The sequence below is a fragment of the Lactuca sativa genome, chromosome 7, assembly GCF_002870075.4.
Source record: "Lactuca sativa cultivar Salinas chromosome 7, Lsat_Salinas_v11, whole genome shotgun sequence".
Lineage (NCBI taxonomy): Eukaryota > Viridiplantae > Streptophyta > Magnoliopsida > Asterales > Asteraceae > Lactuca > Lactuca sativa.
Genome location: NC_056629.2, coordinates 6380910 through 6401737, shown reverse-complemented (window position 1 = coordinate 6401737; position 20828 = coordinate 6380910). Strand labels below are relative to the sequence as shown.

The following is a 20828-nucleotide window of genomic DNA, read 5'->3' as shown; positions in this document are numbered from 1 at the left end:
AAAATCCGCAAGGACAACTTGAATAACCGATTAATGGTTAGTGCCTTATCTGAAGAGTTTGAAAAAGAAGGATTTGTTTATGATTATTTACATAATCCACTAGGGCATATAATCCATTTGTTCATTGCACATCCTTTGTCGATTAAACTTGCCAAAGTCTTCTCAAATATCTTTGTAATGGATTGCACATACAAAACCAACAAATATAACATGCCTCTCCTTGATATCATTGGGGTTTCATGCTTTAATACCTCTTTTTATTCTGGGTTTGTTTTTCTGGAGAGAGAGGATGAAGATAGTTATATTTGGGCATTAAGCGTGTTTAAGAAGACCCTCGAAAATCATTGGCATTAATGAATGCCATAAAGATGGTATTTCCGAACACGACAAACCTTTTGTGTATTTGGCATATTGAAAAGAATGTGTTGGCAAATTGCAAGAAGCATTTCACAAATACATAAGAGTTTGACATATTTATGTCAAATTGAAATAATGTAGCATATTCAACAACAACAGCAATTTTTGAGCAGAATTGAGGTGAATTTGAGTTGCTTTATCAAACAAAGCAAGTTGCAATTGAGTATATAAAAAATACATGGTTGCCCTGGAAAGAAAAGTTTGTTAGTGCTTGGACTGAAAATTATTTTCATTTTGGAAATCGTTCATCTTCAAGGGCCAAAGGTGCTCATTCCAAGCTTAAATCGTATCTACAAGTATCTATGGGTGGGTTTCAAGGTGTTACAGAAAAGATTTGTCTTGCAATCAGACATGAATTCAATGAGATTAAAGTGAAACTCGCAAATAAGAAAATCAAAGTTCTTCTTAAGTGTGACACACCTGATTTTAGAGAGCTTTTGTATAATGTATCTCATTTTGCATTAAAGGAGATACATATACAATATCAAAAAGTAAAAAAAAAAGATAATGTTTACAAAGATATATAATTTTACATTATTGCACGACATTAAGTTTTACATTAACCTTTAATAACTATTTTTGTTTTTTAGGTACAATGGCTCCTTACACTGGCCATTTTATGGCAACATGGGTCTTCCTTGCGCTCATAAGATACAACATTTGAAGGGAATGAAACTTTCATTAGATCTCATTCATCCACATTGGAGGATTGATACATTGTGCCTGGATTCAGAAGATGATTCACATAATGATGGTGTTAACAAATTTGATGAGTTGCTTATTGAGTTGTCTTCAAGATACCAAATGTGGCCTTTAAGTAAGAAAGAATTTGCTACTTCCATGATTAATAAGCTTTTGACTGAATCTGATACGTTGTTTGAGCCCATGATCCGTCGACCGAAGGGTAGACCTCCAAAATCAAAAAAGAAAAAAGGAATAAGTTCTACCACACGAGACCCTTCAAGATTTGAGCTTGTGGAATCATCTCAAACACCAAAAACTTCGAGTTCTACCGGTGTCTTTCGAATTAACAATGAAGTATATGATAATATTAGTTATATAAATAATGAAAACAACTTGTTTGATTTAAATGCATATCCAACCTTTTCAAGTGATGATATGACATATGAGTAGTTTAAAAATTTGATATGTATTAATTTGAATATTTGATACGTATTAGTTTGAATATTTGATTGTTATTTGCTAGCATTATTTTTATGTTATATTTTTTTTATATTAAATTTTTCATTGTGTAGTAGTGTTATAATTAATATGTATAAACTTTTAATTAAAAATTGAGTTAGTGATGTGAACCGTGAACAATAGGTAACGAAGAAATAAATAAATTAAATATTAAAATAAATGGTATAAAACTCTAGATAAATATTAAAATAATTGTTTTTTTTAAAATTTATAAATTAATAAATGATGTATAACTGTGGTGGGGAATGCATCCGTTTAGAATTTCTAAAAATAGGCTATTTATCTTTAACATCTAAAATTTAATATAATTGTCCACATATTATTCCCTCCTTGGATTGATAAAAAAAACTCAGTGGATGAATCATCCCCCTTTTCTCAAAGATGGATTCCTCAAGCTCAGTATTTCACCTCTTTTGAAGCCTACTTTAACCTTGTTCCCGAGTTCTACTTTAGCAGAAAAATGGGAGGATACGGAGGGAAAGTGAGGGGTGTCGAAGGAAAATCGTGTTCTCGAGTTTCATTAATGGAAAGAAAGTGAGGGGAGGGGAAGGATTTTAGAGTCATATTTTCCTTCCAAATTTTCCTCCCAAATTGGGCGGATTTGGGAAGAAAGTGAGGGGAAGGAAAATTTTAAGTTTTATTTTTTTTTCCTCCTAACTCGGGAACACAAAAACTAAAAATTTTCTTCTTTTTTCCTTTCATTTCCTTCGAACTCGGGAACACAGAACAATTAATATTTTTCTTCACCACCCTTTCTTTCTGTCAAAATTTTCTTTCCCTTCCCTTTAATGAATTTACATAAAAAAAAAAAAAAAAAAAAAAACTCGGGAACAACTCGGGAACAAGTACTGTTTAACACCCATTTCTATCGAAAAATCATACTATAATATAAGGCCCCACATGAACAATAAACATCTGTTACCACAAATCTTTGATTCAAATTATTCAAAACCTTCGTAGATGGTCGAAGCGTCTCGTCGCAAACTATCGATATACCCGAAAATTTTTCAGGTAAATGATTGATTCGGTACCTTCTTGCTCACTGTTTTATATGGATTTTACACATAGTTAGACACTGTGGTGTCGGTTTGTTGTTCATTTAACTGATAAATCGGATGAAAGTCGCTGTTGTTATTGATGAGATTCGTTGATGAACATACTGATCTTGTTTTGAGTTGGGCATCATTTTATTAGTGGAATTGCATGGTATTTGATTTGTATTTAGCTTACTATTGAGTAATACAAGTATTAGAAATGTTGACAATAGATGGGCCTGTTAGGGATCCTATCATCGAGAGAGAATTAGGGATGGTAACTTCACGTTCACACCCCTTTTAATTGGTATAAGAAGAGATATGGTAATTGCTTATTACTACAAATTCTATGAGTTTATGGTCATAGATTTGAATTATTACTACATAGATGATTGGTGGATTGTGAGCATCCATAAAAGAACATAAGTGATAAGTGTTTGTATCAATTGGTGGCTAACACCATCTACAATATTTAGATTCTTGGGTTGAAGGATGTTCTTGGGTCATACAGATGGGCTGCCAAGAGTGGGGTCTTCAAAGGAATTACCTCTTGCTGACCCTGTGTCTGAACTGGATGGTGGGGATGATGTATCATGGGAGATACTATATTCTGCCTCTTTTGAAGAATTTGCTTCAAGCATTGTAATGTATGACACTATTATATGGATTTCCATATCACTTATCTTGGTTTTAGCTTGGGGAGTTGGCGTCATCATGCTGCTCTATCTTCCCATGAGATGTTATGTGCTCTCAAAAGACATATCTTCACGACAACTCTATGTTACTCCTTCTGAAGTAGTTTACAAGGTACTTTGAAAAGTTACACTCCAAATTTCAGATTTTCATCTTAATGCAAAAAATAACCACGCCCTTTCATTCCTTGTTTCATTTCTTTCTATTACAACATTGTACTTTGAAGTAGTTTACAACGAGCTTTCATGGATTTGTTTATTATAGCATCCTACTTTCATTTATTCCTATTAAGCATTTTACTTTGAAGTAGTATACAACGTGTTTTAATTGATTTGTTTAGTATAACATCCTACTTTCATTATGCTGATTTGTTTATTATTGAATTCTACTTTCATCCAAATACAATGCAATTTTCACTGCTGCAATTGGGTATACTTTTCTTAGTATAATAAATTTATTTATAATATCCTAACAATAAGAAATTTTGAAAGTACAATACTATAACCTAGTAGATTTCTCAAAGTACGTTGTCTTATTAAGAAAGCAATTAAAAGTACAAAGATGTGATCGAAAATAATGAAATCCGGATGCTATAATATCCAAAAAAAAGTAAGTTGCTCTGTTTTTGCACGTAAGCCTTTGATTTATATGGAGGGTAGATAGATAGATGTTAAGGAGAGTTTTGGTTTTAATTTTTAAAGGTGTCAAGACCATCATTTATACCTTTTTGGGGGGTTGTAAATTCTGAAAGGCGTATACCTCTTGCTCGAGCAATAGATATCATTATTGAACAAGGTATGTATTAGTATTACATCACCCTAAACTCTCATCTCATCTCACTTGTTTTATGACTTATTCAACATGGCAATTATGTAATTTCTTACTAGGTTGCTTGCAAGCCATGTTTGGAATCCATACCTTTAGACTCGAAAGTGTAGCACAAGGGAAAGCTGCTTATGTTGATGAATTACAAATTCAAGGTGTTTCTAATCCTCAACTTTTAAGAAAGGTAAATGCTTTTTTTCCCATTAAGTGGCTAGCACGATGTCTGTCTTGGCAAGAGAGAGAGAGAGAGAGATTAAATGGCCATTTTACCCTTACTTTTCTGAAAAAAGTAATTTCACGCTACATATCATTTTAAAAGTTGAATTAATGCCATGGTTTTTAGGTGATAGTAAAAGAAGCTTCAAAGGTTATACAAATACAACAAGATGGTGGTACTGGTAGGAGTTGGAGACATGGTAGTGAACCACAAATGAGATCCAGATCTTTTACAGACGGATCAAATGTTTTAAGATCAGCATCAAGAAATTGGAAGGTAATCAATCCACTAATTATGTAATTTTATAGTCTTTAAACACCAATTAATATTTGTTTTTTTTTTTTATGCCACTTGGAAGAATTCACCTCGACCTCCTCCACAAGAACAGAGAGGGTTGAATCGTACAGATGTCATAATAAACAAAATGGACCAACTCAGCAAATCCATCAAGGTACCTTTTTTTTTTATTTATTTATTTACGCTTCTAAAGAAAATAGTACAGTAATAATAAATAGTATATTTGTACACAAATAAATGACTTGAAACAAAAACAAATTTGGTAATGTTATTGTTGGTTTGTTTTGGCTCTAAATTACCAGAAACTGGAGGGGATTGTAGAAAAAACTCAAGCTACCGATGATTATGAAAGCAGCAGGTAGGTAGGCGAAAGATTGGAGAAATAGAAAACGGGTTTCTTGTGAATTCAAGGGCTCGGATTTTTTGGAAGTGTTGGTAGAGCGTAGAATTAAACCTGATGATGTATGATTCATTTACAATGAAATAAAAGAATTAGATCTATTGGGAAAAAGGGAGTCTCTTTGTTTTACTTTGATGATGTATAATTCTACATTTTATTTAATTAGATGGTTTATAATTAGATCTATTTGAATCAATGCTTTCAGAATTTATTTCTTTATAAATATGTATTTACGGTTCATTGAATTCCTCAATCATTTATCATATTTTTCTTTGCTTGTGAGAACTCATTCTTCAAAGCCATAATCGAATTACTTACACTTTTAAATATCTCTGTTATAAATAATCTAAGTTTTTCACTCAAATGTGTATCTATATATCTATATCTATCTAATATAATAAAGATCAAAAATACTCTAACTATGTTTATTTAAAACCTACAGAAATTTTCAACTTCTTTTTTAGTTAGCTAGGTGAATTCCCACACATTGCGCAGGTTAGAATTTTGTTGTTAAAATATTGAAATTTTATATATTTAAAATGATTATGCTATTGACATTAATTTTAACATAATAGTTTTTCCACTAATTTTATATATAAAATCTCAACTATTTTGAACAATATCATTCAATGGTTTCTATTGTTACTTGCTCATAAATAAAATTAAATACAATTATCGATTTAGTGCTATTTTTAACAATTATTATGATCGATTAATTTAAGTTTTTACTTATGCAGTCATCTTTTAATTTCGATTATAATGTTTATTTAGTGCTATTTTTAACAATTATTATTTACATTTATTGTTCATTAATTTTAAAATCATTTATCATAAGTTAAAAAAGACTTTTTAAGAACCACTAATTATTATTGAATCATTACACATATACTATAATTAAGTGATAAAATAGACAATTTGCATTTTAAAAGAGACTTGCATATACCTAATATAATTTACATTAACGACAGGGGCGAAGCATGACCATTATGATTAGGGGGCCGAAACCAAAACATCAAAAAGAAATTTATATAAACAATTTTTTGTACCGATTTACAAACCATTCAAGAGTATATTGTTTATTTATGTTGATGCGCAATAATACATAACAAAATTAATTAACAAAAGTTTTCAACCTTTATATATTCTAAACGTATATTTATAATGTCATAACAAATTGTTTTATTTATTTGCTTTTGTACATTGACAACCGGTTTTGATGATAAAAAGAAAACACAATTGTTAATACAACATATGTATATATACACATTTGACTTTATCCGTTTCACTTTCTAACCAATAAATTGTAATAGATGTTAATGATTTTTTATTGTTTACAGAAATCTTATATACACGTAATAATTACCGGAATGAGTTGATTTTTTTTATAATAAAGTTTGCAACTTTAAGTCTAAACTTTTGTATGTTTAGTCTTTTCATGTAGAAATACGATTATTTAATAATTGTGAGAGATAGAAAGATATTGAGAGGGAAGAGATAACTTACAACTTCTGATAGAGAGGAGACGAGAGAGAAATTCAAGCGGCAGCAAGCATAGTTGAGAGAAAGCTCACGAAGAAAGAAAGAAATATGGCGACCGGTGGAGAGGAAGCAGAGAGAGCGCATGGAGAAAGGTCAAGACATGAACTTTCCGATGACTGTGTTATTCTTCGGGTAGGTTTCAGAAATTCTTTTCCGATGGTACCAATTATTTTTTAGGGTTTACTGATTTATTTAAACTCAAAGCTTGAGTTAATTGTAAACTAGATACGATTATGGTTTTTTGTAGAGTTTAACATTTACATAGTTGAAAGAAGGATTGTTTTGATTTGCTATGATTTTCCGATATATTTGTAATTTTGTTAACGAGTTATATTGTCTTCGGATTTGGTTGATAACTTTCCAAAAAAAAAATAATAACTTATATGTAAAGCTTACAATCAAGGGGCCATTAGTTATTTTGATGAATTTTTATTGTTAAATAACGATATATGTACCTGTTCTAACCCTTAAACCCAAGGGGGCCATGTCCCCTTCTGGCCCCTAAGAGCATTCGCCACTGATTAACGATTCAACCACAACATACAGTGATTGTATTAAAAAAATATTAAAACCAATAAAAATATAAAAAAAATTAGTATATAACAAACTTACAAATTAAAAGTTTTAATATGATAACAATGGCTTGAGAAATGGTTAAAAGACTTCAAACCAACACAAACCTTTAAGCTTGTTTTATTTGTGAATTTTGTATTTATGTCTACTCAAAAAATTGTCACTTTTACAGTAAACTATTCATTAAATGTTTATTAAATATATATATATATATATATATATATATATATATATATATATATATATATATATATATATATATATATATATATATATATAAGTTATAGAACATTTAAGTGTTTAATCATTATTAAGAGATTTTTGAGTGATATTAAACACTTACAAATCATATAAAAGGAATATATATATATATATATATATATATATATATATATATATATATATATATATATATATATATATATATATATATATATATATTCGCATAGTCTATCATATAACATAGGCAAATTTACTTGTACCAAATTGATTTGAAACTTCCACTACAATTCAATAGTTTTCTATTTTATGTGTACTTATGATTTCAAATTTAAAGTAACTAATTACTACAACTCAATTTTTTTTAACTTATAGTTATTAATTGGTGATGACTTTTTATTTTCCTCTAATTTATACCCATTGTAGTTATATTAATAGTAAATAAGTAGGTTTTGCGCACCAAAAAATTTATGTGTTTATATATATATATATATATATATATATATATATATATATATATATATATATATATATATATATATATATATATATATATCAACATGCATTTAATGTATAGAAACAATAACCTTGTTTTTCAACTATTCATACTTAAATCACAAATCTCATCAAACACATAATTTTTTTGGTGCGCAAAACCTACTTATTTACTATTAATATAGCTACAATGGGTATAAATTAGAGGAAAATAAAAAGTCATCACCAATTAATAACTATAAGTTAAAAAAAATTAAGTTGTAGTAATTAGTTACTTTAAATTTGAAATCATAAGTACACGTAAAATAGAAAACTATTGAATTGTAGTGGAAGTTTCAAATCAATTTGGTACAAGTAAATTTGCCTATGTTATATGATAGACTATGCGAATATCCACGCGTTACACAGAATAAAATTATATAGTTAACCTTTTAGTGATAATATGCCTTTGAAAATATTTTTTTCGTTTATATTAACTAAAAAATAATTATGATTAAATTTAGACATTTAGTTAATGTAAACATTATAATTAATTTAAACAATACATAATATAACACTTATTAAAATCGAATCTTTTAATGTCATCTACTCACTCTTTACATGTGTATACAATTAGTTACTAAAATCGAATCTTTTAATGTCATCTACTCACTCTTTACATGTGTATACAATTAGTTACTAAAATCGAATCTTTTAATGTCATTTAATTACTAAAATCGAATCTTTGGAATTGTAGGTTGGCTTCCTCCGTATGGTGCAAGGTGATTGTGTGGGTACTGGGTAGATGTTGAATCGCCTATGTGTGGAAATTTTTGATTGGATTGATGATAGTCGACTTTAACCGGCTAAAAGATTTATTATAGTTGCTGGGTTGTGGGTTCTTTGGCGATTTCAGAATGAATATTTTTTATGTTTGAGATAAGCTTCTATTATGTCAAGTGATGTTTGATAGTATAATTGATTATTCGAATTTGTGGTTTGTTAGTAGGAATACCCAATTTGGATGCTTCTTAACCTTGTGCCACATGTGGGGAAATTTTCCCTAGAAACTCCTATGAGGGCTGGGTTTGCCCTGTAAAGGAGCTCGTTGAAATATATGAGTAGGCTTCTGTTTAATCATTTGTCGTTTCAAAAAAAAGTAGGAATACTAAAATTAGCGCTAGTTAGAGCAATTGGCTCTAAAATCCTTTATTTTAATAAAAATCCATAACATAGATAGGCCAAATTTTAGAAACCTAACACATGCACGAAATCAATTAGGGTGCTATCAACGACACTTGAAAAAATATAACATAATAACATAATAGTAAGACTAAGAGTCTCTTTAGTTGGATAAAATTAAATGAATGGATGAGGTGATGAAATTTATCGTTATTATTATTCGATTTAAATGTGTGGATGCTTTGTGTCGATGGATTAAGTAATAACACATATTGTTTGTTATGCATGAAAAAACGAATGAAATTAAATAATAATGAAATGTATATCATTTAACAAGCTAGATTACATTCAAGACTATTTATGGAACAAACAAAGAGAATAAAGAATTCAAAAGTTGTTTAGATCAGCAATGCATTGTTTTCATCATCTTATCATTAGGATAGTAAGTAGGAGTAATATAAAATTAATGAAATAATAAATAAAATATATAATGAATTTAACTAAACCACATTAAAGAAACCCAAAAATAACATTATTTAATTGGTTGCAACTTTTGTTTGAAGAGAAGGAACTCATGGCCTAACGATTGGGGTCCCTAAATCAAGAAAAACTTGTTGAATTAATGGCTAATATGGAAGAATGTTTTTTGTCCCATATTTGTAGAAGGTTGAAATGTTAAGTAGTCTCAAACCTATAAAAAGGAGTTAATTCGGTGTCAAAGTGCTCTGATCAAATTCACTTTTTGTAGTTGATTCTTTGTTTTTCTTCTCTTACATACTTAGAGTGTAGAATGGTGTTTGTAAAATCATTGGAGAATGTATGTGTAGGTAGGGGGCTTGAGAGATTAGTCTATGTGAGTGTAAACGATCAACATACACTCATTCGTTTTAGAGGCTAGTCATTTTTACTTGATTTGGTAGTTTTCTATGCAAAACAAGTCCAGTAAGACAAATAGGGTTTTTATTGCAAAAGTTAAAGTAGAGTTAGTCAATTGTATGGGGTCTCCCTAACAACAGTTCCTCTTATTATAAAAAAAACGTTAGATCTAACAGTTGTATGGGGTCTCTCTAACAGTAGTTCCCCGCCAATTCCTTTTTGGTATTATTCTCCAACCCCCTTTACTTAAGTTGTGAAAGCCTTGCTTCCATGTTTTGCTTCTCAATTAATACAGCCTAAAAAATAACTCAAAATTAAAATCAAGAAATATAATCCTAAAAATATGATTTTTAAACTTAATCATGATTACCTGAAGGGTATATTCTTTTTCTTCACATAAATATCTAATCTTATTATAATCATATATGATAGTTCATTCACAATTTTCTTTTTTGATCTCCACATATTTTTTTAATGTCTTCATTTCTTTTTGCATGTTCATTTCTTTCTTTTGTTTCTCATTTAATTCTTCTGATAGAGCTAAGTTACCATATTAAATAAATAGCAAGTAAATTACCAATATATTAATAAAACTAAATTTCAATTTCAGTCTTTATGTTTTACTCAAAATCAAAAATTTGGTCCATTTTTTGAAAGTGAAAACTTAAAGATGACTTTAGTAACATCTGCAACAAAGTGAAACCTTAAAGATGACTTTAGTAACATTTCAAAACATAGGGAATATACTTTATTAATAAAGAAACCAAATTACTCACTTGCTTTACAGTTTTTTCACATTCTTCAAGAGCTTTTGACAAATCTTGTACACCAAAATCTACAGTTAGGGAATTTGGTCAAACTTGTTTAATTTCAAACTTAAATACATGCAAGACGACAACAACTCTCATCTTGAAAAGCATAGCAGTTTTACTGCTACCCAATTGCATTATTTCTCTTAATGCAGTAGAGTGTATAAATTCTTTTGAAACTGAATGAAAAAAGTGAACCTATCTATGCAAAAACAAAAAATTGTGTTCACGGTGTGTGTGTGTATATATATATATATATATATATATATATATATATATATATATATATATATATATATATATATATATATATATATATATATATTAGGAAAATTATATATAACCACATTTTATTCGGAATGAAAATTATGACTTACCCCACGTTTATTAAACCCAAGTATCATGTATGATTCTTTCAGGTAATTGATAGTTTCGTTTTTATTACTTCTTTTCATAGTTTATTTTTAGTTAAAACCATCTCATTTTAGTCAATCTTCATGCATATTTTCTCTTTTTGTCATTTTTCTCCTTTACCGGGTGCTTTCTAGTCTTTTGAGCTTAATTGCAGGATTTACCGAAAACTATTTGTTATTGGAGGCTTAGAAGGATGCGGGACTTATGAAGGAATGTGATTTGCTTGTGGACTTGAAGTGGTGCGATTGGGCTAGGTGCTTGCGTAAAAGAAGATCAATTTGGATCTAATTTGTGGACAAGGATGATGATGAGGCGACGCGGAATCGAGCTACAAGAAAATTTAAGGAGTATTGGGTCAATCATTAGAAGGCTTTGGAATGGAAAATGGGTCCTAAAGAGTTATGGTTGTGGGCTGAAGTTGAAGAAGTGAAGATTGGGCTAAAATGCATGATTAATGACCCAAGTCTCACATTCAGCGTGACCCACGCGGTCTGCGTGAATTGTTCTGAGCTGATTCCGGGTTTGACTTGTTGACTCTATTTGTGGAAGCTTGGTGGGTGACTTTTGGTACCCTTTTTGAATCCGGAAATCAACCCCCTTTCGATGGAGATTGGAGCCATTTTGGTGGGGGGATGACTTGAAGAACACACACCATATTCTCTCAAAAGAGCCTTGGAAGATTTGAAGAATTTTTGGAAGATTAGTGTAATTTCCTTTCATCTTACATTTAAGACAATGTTTGATACTACTAAACTATATTGTTTTTCTTTTACTTTGGCCATGATTGGCTAAATTTTCATTTGGTTGATTAGGGTTTAACCCATGGATGATTATTTTTACAAAACAAGTTTGTGATGTTTAATGGTTTTGAAATGTCTTAAAAAGTTTAAATTTGGAATGATTTTTATGGATGTTACAACCTAGAGAACTGTGAGACAATACTTGGGACGAGTATGAGTAGGTGTGAATGGTATTAGAGACCTATACTACCAGAAGCACAGGACTGGCACTTGGATCAAGGAAAGTCATATGGTTACCAAGAAGTTCACCTTGGGGAGCCCCGATTCTGTTAGTGAAGAAGAAGGACGGGTCTCATCGTATGTGTATCAACTATCGGGAGTTGAATAAGGTAACGGTGAAGAACCGTTATTCCTTTCCGAGGATTGATGAGTTGCGATCGGGTTATCATCAGATGCGGGTCCGGGACGAGGATGTGCAGAAGACAACTTTCCGAACTCGATATGGTCATTATGAGTTCGTGGTGATGCCTTTTGGGCTCACCAATGCTCCAGTTGCGTTCATGGATCTCATCAACCGCACGTGCAGAACAACGTTGGATAGGTCTGTAATAGTATTCATCGATGATATCTTGGTCTATTCCAAGACTCAGGAGCAGCATGAGGATCACTTGAGGGAAGCGTTGGAGACACTGAGGGAGGAGAGACTTTTCGCAAAGTTCTCCAAGTGCGACTTCTGGTTGCGTGAGGTGCAGTTTCTAGGGCACCTTGTTAACCAGAAGGGTATTCTAGGCGATCCGACCAAGGTCGAGGTCATGATGCAGTGTGACAACCCGAAATTTCTATTATGTACAACATTTCCATTCAATAGAAATCAGAACAGTTTCTGGAAACTTTCAAGCTTTTTGGAATAAGTTTGAGTATTTTAGGATTAACAACTTAGGAGATATCAGGAGAGAGGATGCCCTAAGGATTATTGTGCAACAATAAAGTCTCGACACATCAAAAGTTTAGAGTTTACGGCCTAAACAAGGATTTTACGGCCATAAACCCTAAAGGAAAGTGGTATAAAGGTGACACTTAGTTATTTTTACCATTTTTCCAACTTTCAAGAACAAAAACTCAAACTCTCTCAAGTATCATCCAAAGAATTCTTCAAGATCTTCATCTATTAAGTGTTTCTAGCCTTTTAAGTTAATATATCACTTAATCTAATGATTTAACACACTTCTATCCATGAAATCTTTCCAAAAGGTTGATTCTTCAAGTTTCACCAAGAACACACACTAGTGTTCTTGGACTTTTGGACCTTTTCAAGCTTCTATATTGTAAGTACTTCTATCCTAGAGTATGTTAAGGCTTGATACACTTATTTACATCAAGAAAACACCATTGAAACCCAAGATCAAAGGTGTTTATGGTCCAAGAACACCTTGGACCGTAAACCCTAATTTAGGGGCCAAAGTGACCCTAGTCCCTTCACAAGCTTGGGAAACTAGTCTAGACTCATTCCTTTATATGTTTAGGACTTGAAAACATCAAAATACCATAATCCATAAGGGTTTACGGTAGTAAACCCAAAAGGAAATGGTCTTAGGGCCGTAAACTCCTCAAAGGAGGGAACTTGTGCCCTAATCTCTTCCAAAGGCTTAACCATCAAGTAGAAATGCTTCTAAAGGACTTGTAGGGATTCAAAACAAATCATGGTCAAAGGAGCATGAGTTTACGACCGTAAACTCAATGAGTGATGGTCACAAAACCATAAACTCATTTAAGGGGGTTTCCTTGAACCCTAAACTCAATAGTAATGTCCTACAACACTTAGATGCAATCTTTGGGACTTATAACACTTATATAAGGTGTTTAGCATGTCCTAGGCTGTTTTAACTTTGTTGATTAGTTGTTTAAAAACTAATTGGATACATATATGTGTCATTATATGTTAACTAGGATCCTTGTGTGTGCTCAAGTCTTCACTTGATACCTAGCAATCCTGTTTCATCAGTTCATCCATACCACTCACTACAGGTGAGTTCATACCCCTTTCCACGAATACACCCACCGTACCACCTTCTATCTTTCTTTCTGTCTCTTCTTCTTCTTCTTCTTCTTCTCCTCCTCCTCCTCCAAATTAAAAATAAAAATGTGCAACAACCACCCAACGTTGTTCCATTTCATTTTCTCTTTCTCTCTCGTACAAAAGCCGTAACTCAAGAAAAAAAATTAATAACAAAAAATTTGAATGCGAGTGCACTTCGTTAGAAACCAAGATCTCCGGCGAACACCATAACTTCAATAAGCACCGAAACTCCAAGATCGCCCCTGCAATCATCCCCTTTGCATTTCACATGAAAAATCTTACTTTATCTGCATCATCTTCCATTTCTCTATCGACATCTTCCTGATTCAAAACTCATATACACTAATGAACCCACATGCTTAGATACACACACAAACACTATACAATCAATTTGCAAGTTTGAATCTTAACTTTACAAACCCTAGATTTGCAATATCTATGGCACTGAACCCCATATTTTACAAGACCCGTGTTGAATCAATTCATATGGCTCTGTTGGACCTTAACCTGTTATTGGAGGGTAAGACTTCCATTTCTCTCCTATCTTCTTATTGACCAAGAAACCCATCTGGATTAATCAAATGAAAGATTTAGAATCTAGCCACTCCATAATGCATTTATAGATTGAATCGATTTGAGCGTGAGATGAATAGATATACTTGGGTTTAGAATCGCCGCCAGCTTCAAATCGTAAAGATGGAATAATGCCAACACCCACAGTCGTGGATTGAATCAATTCTGGTGAGTTATGGCATTCGAGGGCTAATCGGGACAAATTGCGAACCAAATGGGGCTGCAGCAGTGGCCAACGATGGTGCCAATGACCATGGGTTTAGAAGATCATGGTGGTGTCATTGGGTTTAGGGTCCGGAGTATACAAAAGGAAAGAAAGAGTATAGAGTCGTAATCTTCTTGGTCATTGGAGAGAGAGAGAGAGAGAGAGTCCATTCTTTTCTTTTCTATTTTTATATGATAAAAAATTAAAATTAAAATACATAAAATACAAAAAAGAAATTAGAAGGGTAAAATCATCCTTTTAGGTTTCTCTAGGACCAAAAACACAAAAATTTCTTAATTTTAGAACTAAAACTTCAGAAATTATTCGATTTTGTACCTTCCATACAAGTCAGAAACTTTTTACACCTTATCCACAGATTTCCATAAACCACAAGGACCAATAAACAAAAGACGTTTAGTTACAGTCTAAAAATAAACACAAACCAGAAATAGTTGATCCTACTCAACAACTTCCATGTCCAACGAAGACGACTTGCTAGTCCAAACAAAGACTTCTTTTGCCAATTTAAAAGATAAACTAAAGGGTAACTTATGAAAAAATAAATTATTAGAGGTTCCATCGGAATAAGTTATTTTTATCCAAACATTTTTTTAATTATAGTTGTGTGGAACCTAATAAGTTGTTTTAAAAGGTTAGCCAAACACCCGCTAAGTTTTAAAAAATAACCAACAATTATGTACCTAAAAATAATGGATTATACAAATATCCAAAGGAGACCTAAAAACTAAAATATATTTATCTCCAAATAGTAATGAAAATTTTAGAGACGCATATTTTCTTTATTCGATCAAAATTGAGATAGGTAAAAACTAAAAGAATATCCTAACTTAACATTACTGTCTATTCATAGATGGATTTAACAAATATAAGAACGTTTATGAAACATGGATACCATGTCTCTCAATGGAAATGTTTTTAATGTTTGTTTAAAGGGTTAATGTCGAAAAAATCCTTAAGTTTTTAAAGTTTTGTCGGTTTTGCCAAAAGTTAAATTTTATGTCCGTTTTTACCTTCACATGTTCCAAAAAAATGTTCGGTTTTACCCTTTTACTGGTGATAACAGGTTTTTTAGGTTACCGTTATACTATCTTCGCAAAAAAAAACCCTTAAGTTTACAGTATTTTTACATTTTTACCCTTAAGTTTATAATTTTTTTATACTTTACCCTAAATATTTTTTTCATATTATACATATTCCTGCAGAAAAAATCATATTTATATACGAAAAAAAAAGTTTAATTTTATATATATATATATATATATATATATATATATATATATATATATATATATATATATATATATATATATATATATATATATATATATATATATATATATGGGTATTTTTTACCTAGATAAACCGTTTAAAATGTAATAAAAAACAAATTAATATGTTTTTTTTTTGGAAATGGAACTTCCCTAACGAGGGTTTCCTGGCCAGCTTACGCGCACCGACTAATCCCCCGTTGCAAACATGAGACTTTGCCTCATGTCCTGGAGTCACTGCAGGCGAACCTCCATGGCCACAAGGGCTGAGTAGTGTCAGGATTTGAACATGGGTCAATAGGTTATAAATACATACTTTTATGTATTTAAAAATATACATATCAATAACAAAACTTGTTCAATCATAAACGTGTTTATATATAATATTAAAAAAATATATAAATACAATATTTATTTAAACATTTGTTTTGTTTATTAACACGATTTTTTTTGCATGAATACGTATATTATGAAAAAAAATACTTAGGATAAAAGTGTAAAAGATTATAAACTTAAGGGTAAAAACGGAAAAAAAACAGTAAATTTAAGGGTTTTTTGCGAAATTAATATAATGGTAACCTATAAAACTTGTTATCACTGGTAAAATGGTAAAATTGAAATTTTTTTGGAAAATGTAAGGGTAAAAACGGACATAAAATCCAACTTTAGGTAAAACCGATAAAACCCTGAAAAATTAAGGGTTTTTATGACATTAACTCTTGTTTAAACTAACTCTTATATATTTACGTTTTTCAAGGTTTAATAATTAGAAACTTAGGGGCTGTTTGGTAACCTCTTAATTGTAAAATTAAGAAACAACCTCTTAATTTTTTAGATTCAGTGTGTTTGGTTACCTATGAATAAAAGCCTCTTAATCTAATTAAAAACCTCTTAAACTTTCAGACTTTAAAGCGTATCTGAATAAAAAGAAGAGACGATCATTCCTCTTTTGACCTCGTACTCACGCTTCCATAAACAAACACACCCACCTTTCGCTGGATTATCCTTCTAGTCTTCTGCCACCTCCTCCATCATCGACCTCGCACAGCACCGCCGCCCCCATCGTCGCCTCGCCAAGCTCTAACACGCCGGTAAACCCAACCACAACTGGAAAAGAAGAAACCAGGCGAATTTTTCTATAACGACTCTTTTCATTTGAATTTTCGGTTTTTGAGTAATTGGTCGGTTGAAGTAAATATTTTGTAACGAAATCCTTACCTTGATCTGCTTTATTAGTTCTAGGTCATTTTCTTCTCTATGATTCGTCTTCTTAATAAAGCTGGGAGAGTCAACATGTCTCATACATTTTGTATCTTAACCCAACAACCATGTAAGTCTCAATTGATTTCTTATTGTTCCAAGTGTTTGTCAAAGTGCTCCGGTGAGTTGAATTTTACTAAAAATATGCTTTTGTGAACTTTTTTTGAATTGATTTCTTATTGTTCCAAGTGTTTGTCAAAGTGCTCCGGTGAGTTGAATTTTACTAAAAATATGTTTTTGTGAACTTTTTTTGGGTACTCAACAGATTTCTTATTGTAGAATGTTGGGAGTGAGTTATAAGCATACTATTGGTAGTTTTCTTACACTCAATTGGAGTGTTTCTTTAATCTGAAATGATAAATTTGGTAAAATTATTATTAGGGTAAATTACACCAATCGTTTCTCGCCCAAGTGCCGAAAAGCACGTTTAATCCCTATTTTTGAAAATTAACTCAGATCGTCCCTCGTTTGTTGTAAATGTGCATGCTTCGTCCCTAATATGTGACTTTATTGTGACTTCAGTCCTTGCCATATTTTAAAGGACCATAATGCCTTTTATGTATTTATTTTCTAATTAATTTTATGTTATTGTTATTATTATTAATTAACAAATAAAAAGAATAAAAAAAAAATATGGTCCCAATTCATATCCAAACCCATCTCCCCACCCAACCCACCTTCCCTACAACCATTCATCCTTAAGATGAACCCTCTCTGCATCCATCACCATCTCCGGTGAACCCTCTTTGCATCCATCACCATCTCCGGCAAACCCTCTCTCTCTGTCTACTGTTTGAAGAACACTTAATCACCACCGTCAATGAAAATTAACACTACCACGGTCTGAACCACCACAGGGAGACTGCAGAACCACCGGAAACTTACCTTCCTCAGCCTTGCAACTCTTCACACTCACACACTTCCACAACTGATCTGCCCCATAAAACCCCTTTGTAAACTGAATAAAATTTGTTCCTCCCTAACAAATTCGACACGAAAACCTCAGGTAATACTCCAACGAAACATACATCAGATCTAGGGTTTGGAACTGAGGTAGAGGTGGAACTAGGGTTTAAAATCAAAGATGAAGGTAGAAAATAGCAGATTTGTTCTTCCTTTTCTATCGGTGAGGGTGAGGGAGAACACAACGACAGTGGTGCAGAGAAGAAGGGTTTGACCGGAGTTCAGATGAAGGGTGGTACTTCAGGCGTCGCCTGAAGTGAAAGGTGGTCACATATCTAGCTTTCAGTAACACCATCGCCGCCGCCTCTTAGGATTTCAAACCTACGTATGAAGTCGTAGATCTCATTCACTTATGCACTGCCATCGATCTCCATTGGCTAGGGTTTCTAGATCGACGTTGCTAAGACCGATCTCCTTCACCTGTGTTCATATTTATTTTCAAAAGGTGTAAAGTTTTTGAATTATGTTTTAGTGAGAGAAGGTATTGGAGGTGAAAGATGGTTGTGCTCGAGGAGATGAAGGTGATAGGTGGTGGTGCCTGATGACATGACGGTGACAGGTGGCGGTGTCGGAGGTGCAGGCGGTGATAGGTGGTGGTGGGTTATTTATGGAGAACCTTGTTCCAGAGATGGGGAAATGAAAGACAAAAGGAATATTTGATTTCTTTTTTTATTTTTTAAATTTAAAACTGATAAGTAATTAAAAGAAAATGAAAAAAAATACTAAGGGTAAAATAGTCATTTCATGTCAATAAGGACCAAGCAAGCAAGAAATAAGAAACTCAGGGACGGTCCGAATTAATTTTTAAAAATAAGGACTAAAGATGCTTTCCGGCATGTGCACTAGGGACCAATACTGTAACTTACCCTTATATTGGTGTAACTTACCCTTATTATTATTTGTGTGTTTACAGAGGAACCATGTACATATTCTTAGAGATTCAGCCTCTTTTGGAGGTTCACATCAGAGTCATTAGCTTTTGGAAAAATGGTCAACATTTTTTCATAAACGCTATAGTGAAGAAGACAAGAGTTATGCCCAACCTATATTTTAAAATTATGAACATATGGTGGTTTAAATGTTTATAAGTAAATATCAATTTCTCAAAATTTTGAAAGTTTTATTGGATATTTATTATTATTTTTAATCAGAAGGTAAAATAGTCATTTTTATCATTCAACATTATACTTACAGAGGTTCCGACGAAACATCTTAGAAGTTTCAGATCTTAAAATTTAAGTTTATAACCTGTCATTAACGGTTGATTGTTTCATCAATGAATGATTTAAGTCATGTTTGATGATAAAGAGAAGGACCATCAGAAACCAAATATTTATCCCCAAATGCTAGTTAAAGCCATACGGTCCGCATCATGGTTTGATAACTCCTTAGAGAAATCCCATCATCTGGATCCTCTCTTGTTCAATCACAGTCAACAAAAAAAAATTAAAAGGAAAATATCATTTATCAAACAAAAATAGGCATGATATTTTAGTTTAGAATAAAAGAATGGGCTCAGATACAAAATATGGGTAATGAGAAAGTTTGTCGATCACAATGAATATCAGAGTGGTGCATGACTTTCCTAGTTTATCATCACTGCCCCCTATCTATCAATCAACCTTTGCATAAACAAAATACAACTCGGAATACGTTGAACTTCGCTTTTCAATATTAAAAGTACTACAACTGCTCAGACTTATGAACTACAATCTCATTGATTCCTTTATTTAAAGGAATCTCTGAAGTCTGACATGTGATTGGTTTCATAGATCATCAAAGCAGATAAATTTTAACAAAACAGACATAACTCATTGGATTTTGAAAAGCCAAAACAATAAAAATACGCCCAAAGTAACGAGAAAAGGAAATAAGATCGAATATGGAGAATGGAGATCAGAGTTTGGTTAATAAGTTGTCGGTCACGGTAAATTCAGAAACACGGACCAATGAATTGATCATCATATCTCCAATTACACGAACGATGAACGTAAATAAAAATAAGATCATAAACACAAATCTAATCAATTGTTCAACATCAGAGACTTAAATACTATAGGTAATCACGAACACAAAGTTCGATCATTTTGTTGCAGTTATTTCTCTCATCACTTGACGAAAAGAACAAGAATAATACTCCATCTATCTAAAAACATCCAGATTACCTGTAGACGGTAGAGCACGACACTGTATGAGCTGATGAAAGCTGAAAACGCCGGTGGTAGGTTTTATAGAGGAAACGTATGGTTTATGGTGTAAAACTGTGAATGAAAGAAACCCTAGACCCTAGTTGATAAGTTAGACTGGGCTTCTGGCCCACTGTAACCTGTTGCATTTGAACGAATTTTATTTTTTAGAGTCATAAAGCGATAATAGATTAACTAAGCCGTTTACCTGCGTCAAACGACGGGTATGGATATTTTATTCAAAAATTAAATTGTAGAGACGATTAGTCGATTAATTCTTTTGCATAAATAGTTTACTACATATAAACAATTATCAGTATAATTAAAATAATAATATATAAATATACACTCTTGATTACAAAC

General features: G+C 31.9%; 1 protein-coding gene and 4 non-coding genes across 6 annotated transcripts; 1 reads left to right on the top strand and 4 right to left on the bottom strand.

Annotated features, from left to right (window-relative positions):
- Positions 1-2488: 2488 nt before the first annotated feature.
- On the top strand, positions 2489-5272 carry LOC111912884 (uncharacterized). Of its 2 annotated transcripts, none has more exons than XM_023908620.2 (7): positions 2489-2631; positions 3131-3461; positions 4049-4142; positions 4235-4356; positions 4516-4665; positions 4748-4840; positions 4989-5272. In XM_023908620.2, the coding sequence occupies exons 2-7, from the start codon at positions 3147-3149 to the stop codon at positions 5046-5048; spliced, it is 834 nt and encodes a 277-aa protein (XP_023764388.1). In that variant the 5' UTR covers positions 2489-2631; positions 3131-3146; the 3' UTR covers positions 5049-5272. The 2 variants fall into 2 exon arrangements, with proteins under 2 accessions (XP_023764388.1, XP_023764389.1); XM_023908621.2 differs by having other exon boundaries at positions 2499-2631; positions 3166-3461.
- Positions 5273-19790: 14518 nt separating this feature from the next.
- LOC111912900 (small nucleolar RNA Z221/R21b) lies at positions 19791-19884 on the bottom strand. The gene has a single exon (XR_002857374.1). It is a non-coding gene; the product is annotated as a small nucleolar RNA Z221/R21b (small nucleolar RNA).
- An 81-nt stretch (positions 19885-19965) lies between these two features.
- Positions 19966-20067, bottom strand: LOC111912899 (small nucleolar RNA R64/Z200 family). The gene has a single exon (XR_002857373.1). It is a non-coding gene; the product is annotated as a small nucleolar RNA R64/Z200 family (small nucleolar RNA).
- Positions 20068-20171: 104 nt separating this feature from the next.
- On the bottom strand, positions 20172-20249 carry LOC111912901 (small nucleolar RNA SNORD18). Its single transcript, XR_002857375.1, has one exon. It is a non-coding gene; the product is annotated as a small nucleolar RNA SNORD18 (small nucleolar RNA).
- Positions 20250-20312: 63 nt separating this feature from the next.
- Positions 20313-20397, bottom strand: LOC111912898 (small nucleolar RNA Z199). Its single transcript, XR_002857372.1, has one exon. It is a non-coding gene; the product is annotated as a small nucleolar RNA Z199 (small nucleolar RNA).
- Positions 20398-20828: the final 431 nt, after the last annotated feature.

Coding starts and splice junctions, on each gene's coding strand:
- LOC111912884 (XM_023908620.2), top strand. CDS start 3,147: ATGTTCTTGGGTCATACAGATGGGCTGCCAAGAGTGGGGTCTTCAAAG. Junction 4,143..4,234: donor AGATATCATTATTGAACAAG/GTATGTATTAGT, acceptor ATTTCTTACTAG/GTTGCTTGCAAGCCATGTTT. Junction 4,841..4,988: donor AACTCAGCAAATCCATCAAG/GTACCTTTTTTT, acceptor CTAAATTACCAG/AAACTGGAGGGGATTGTAGA.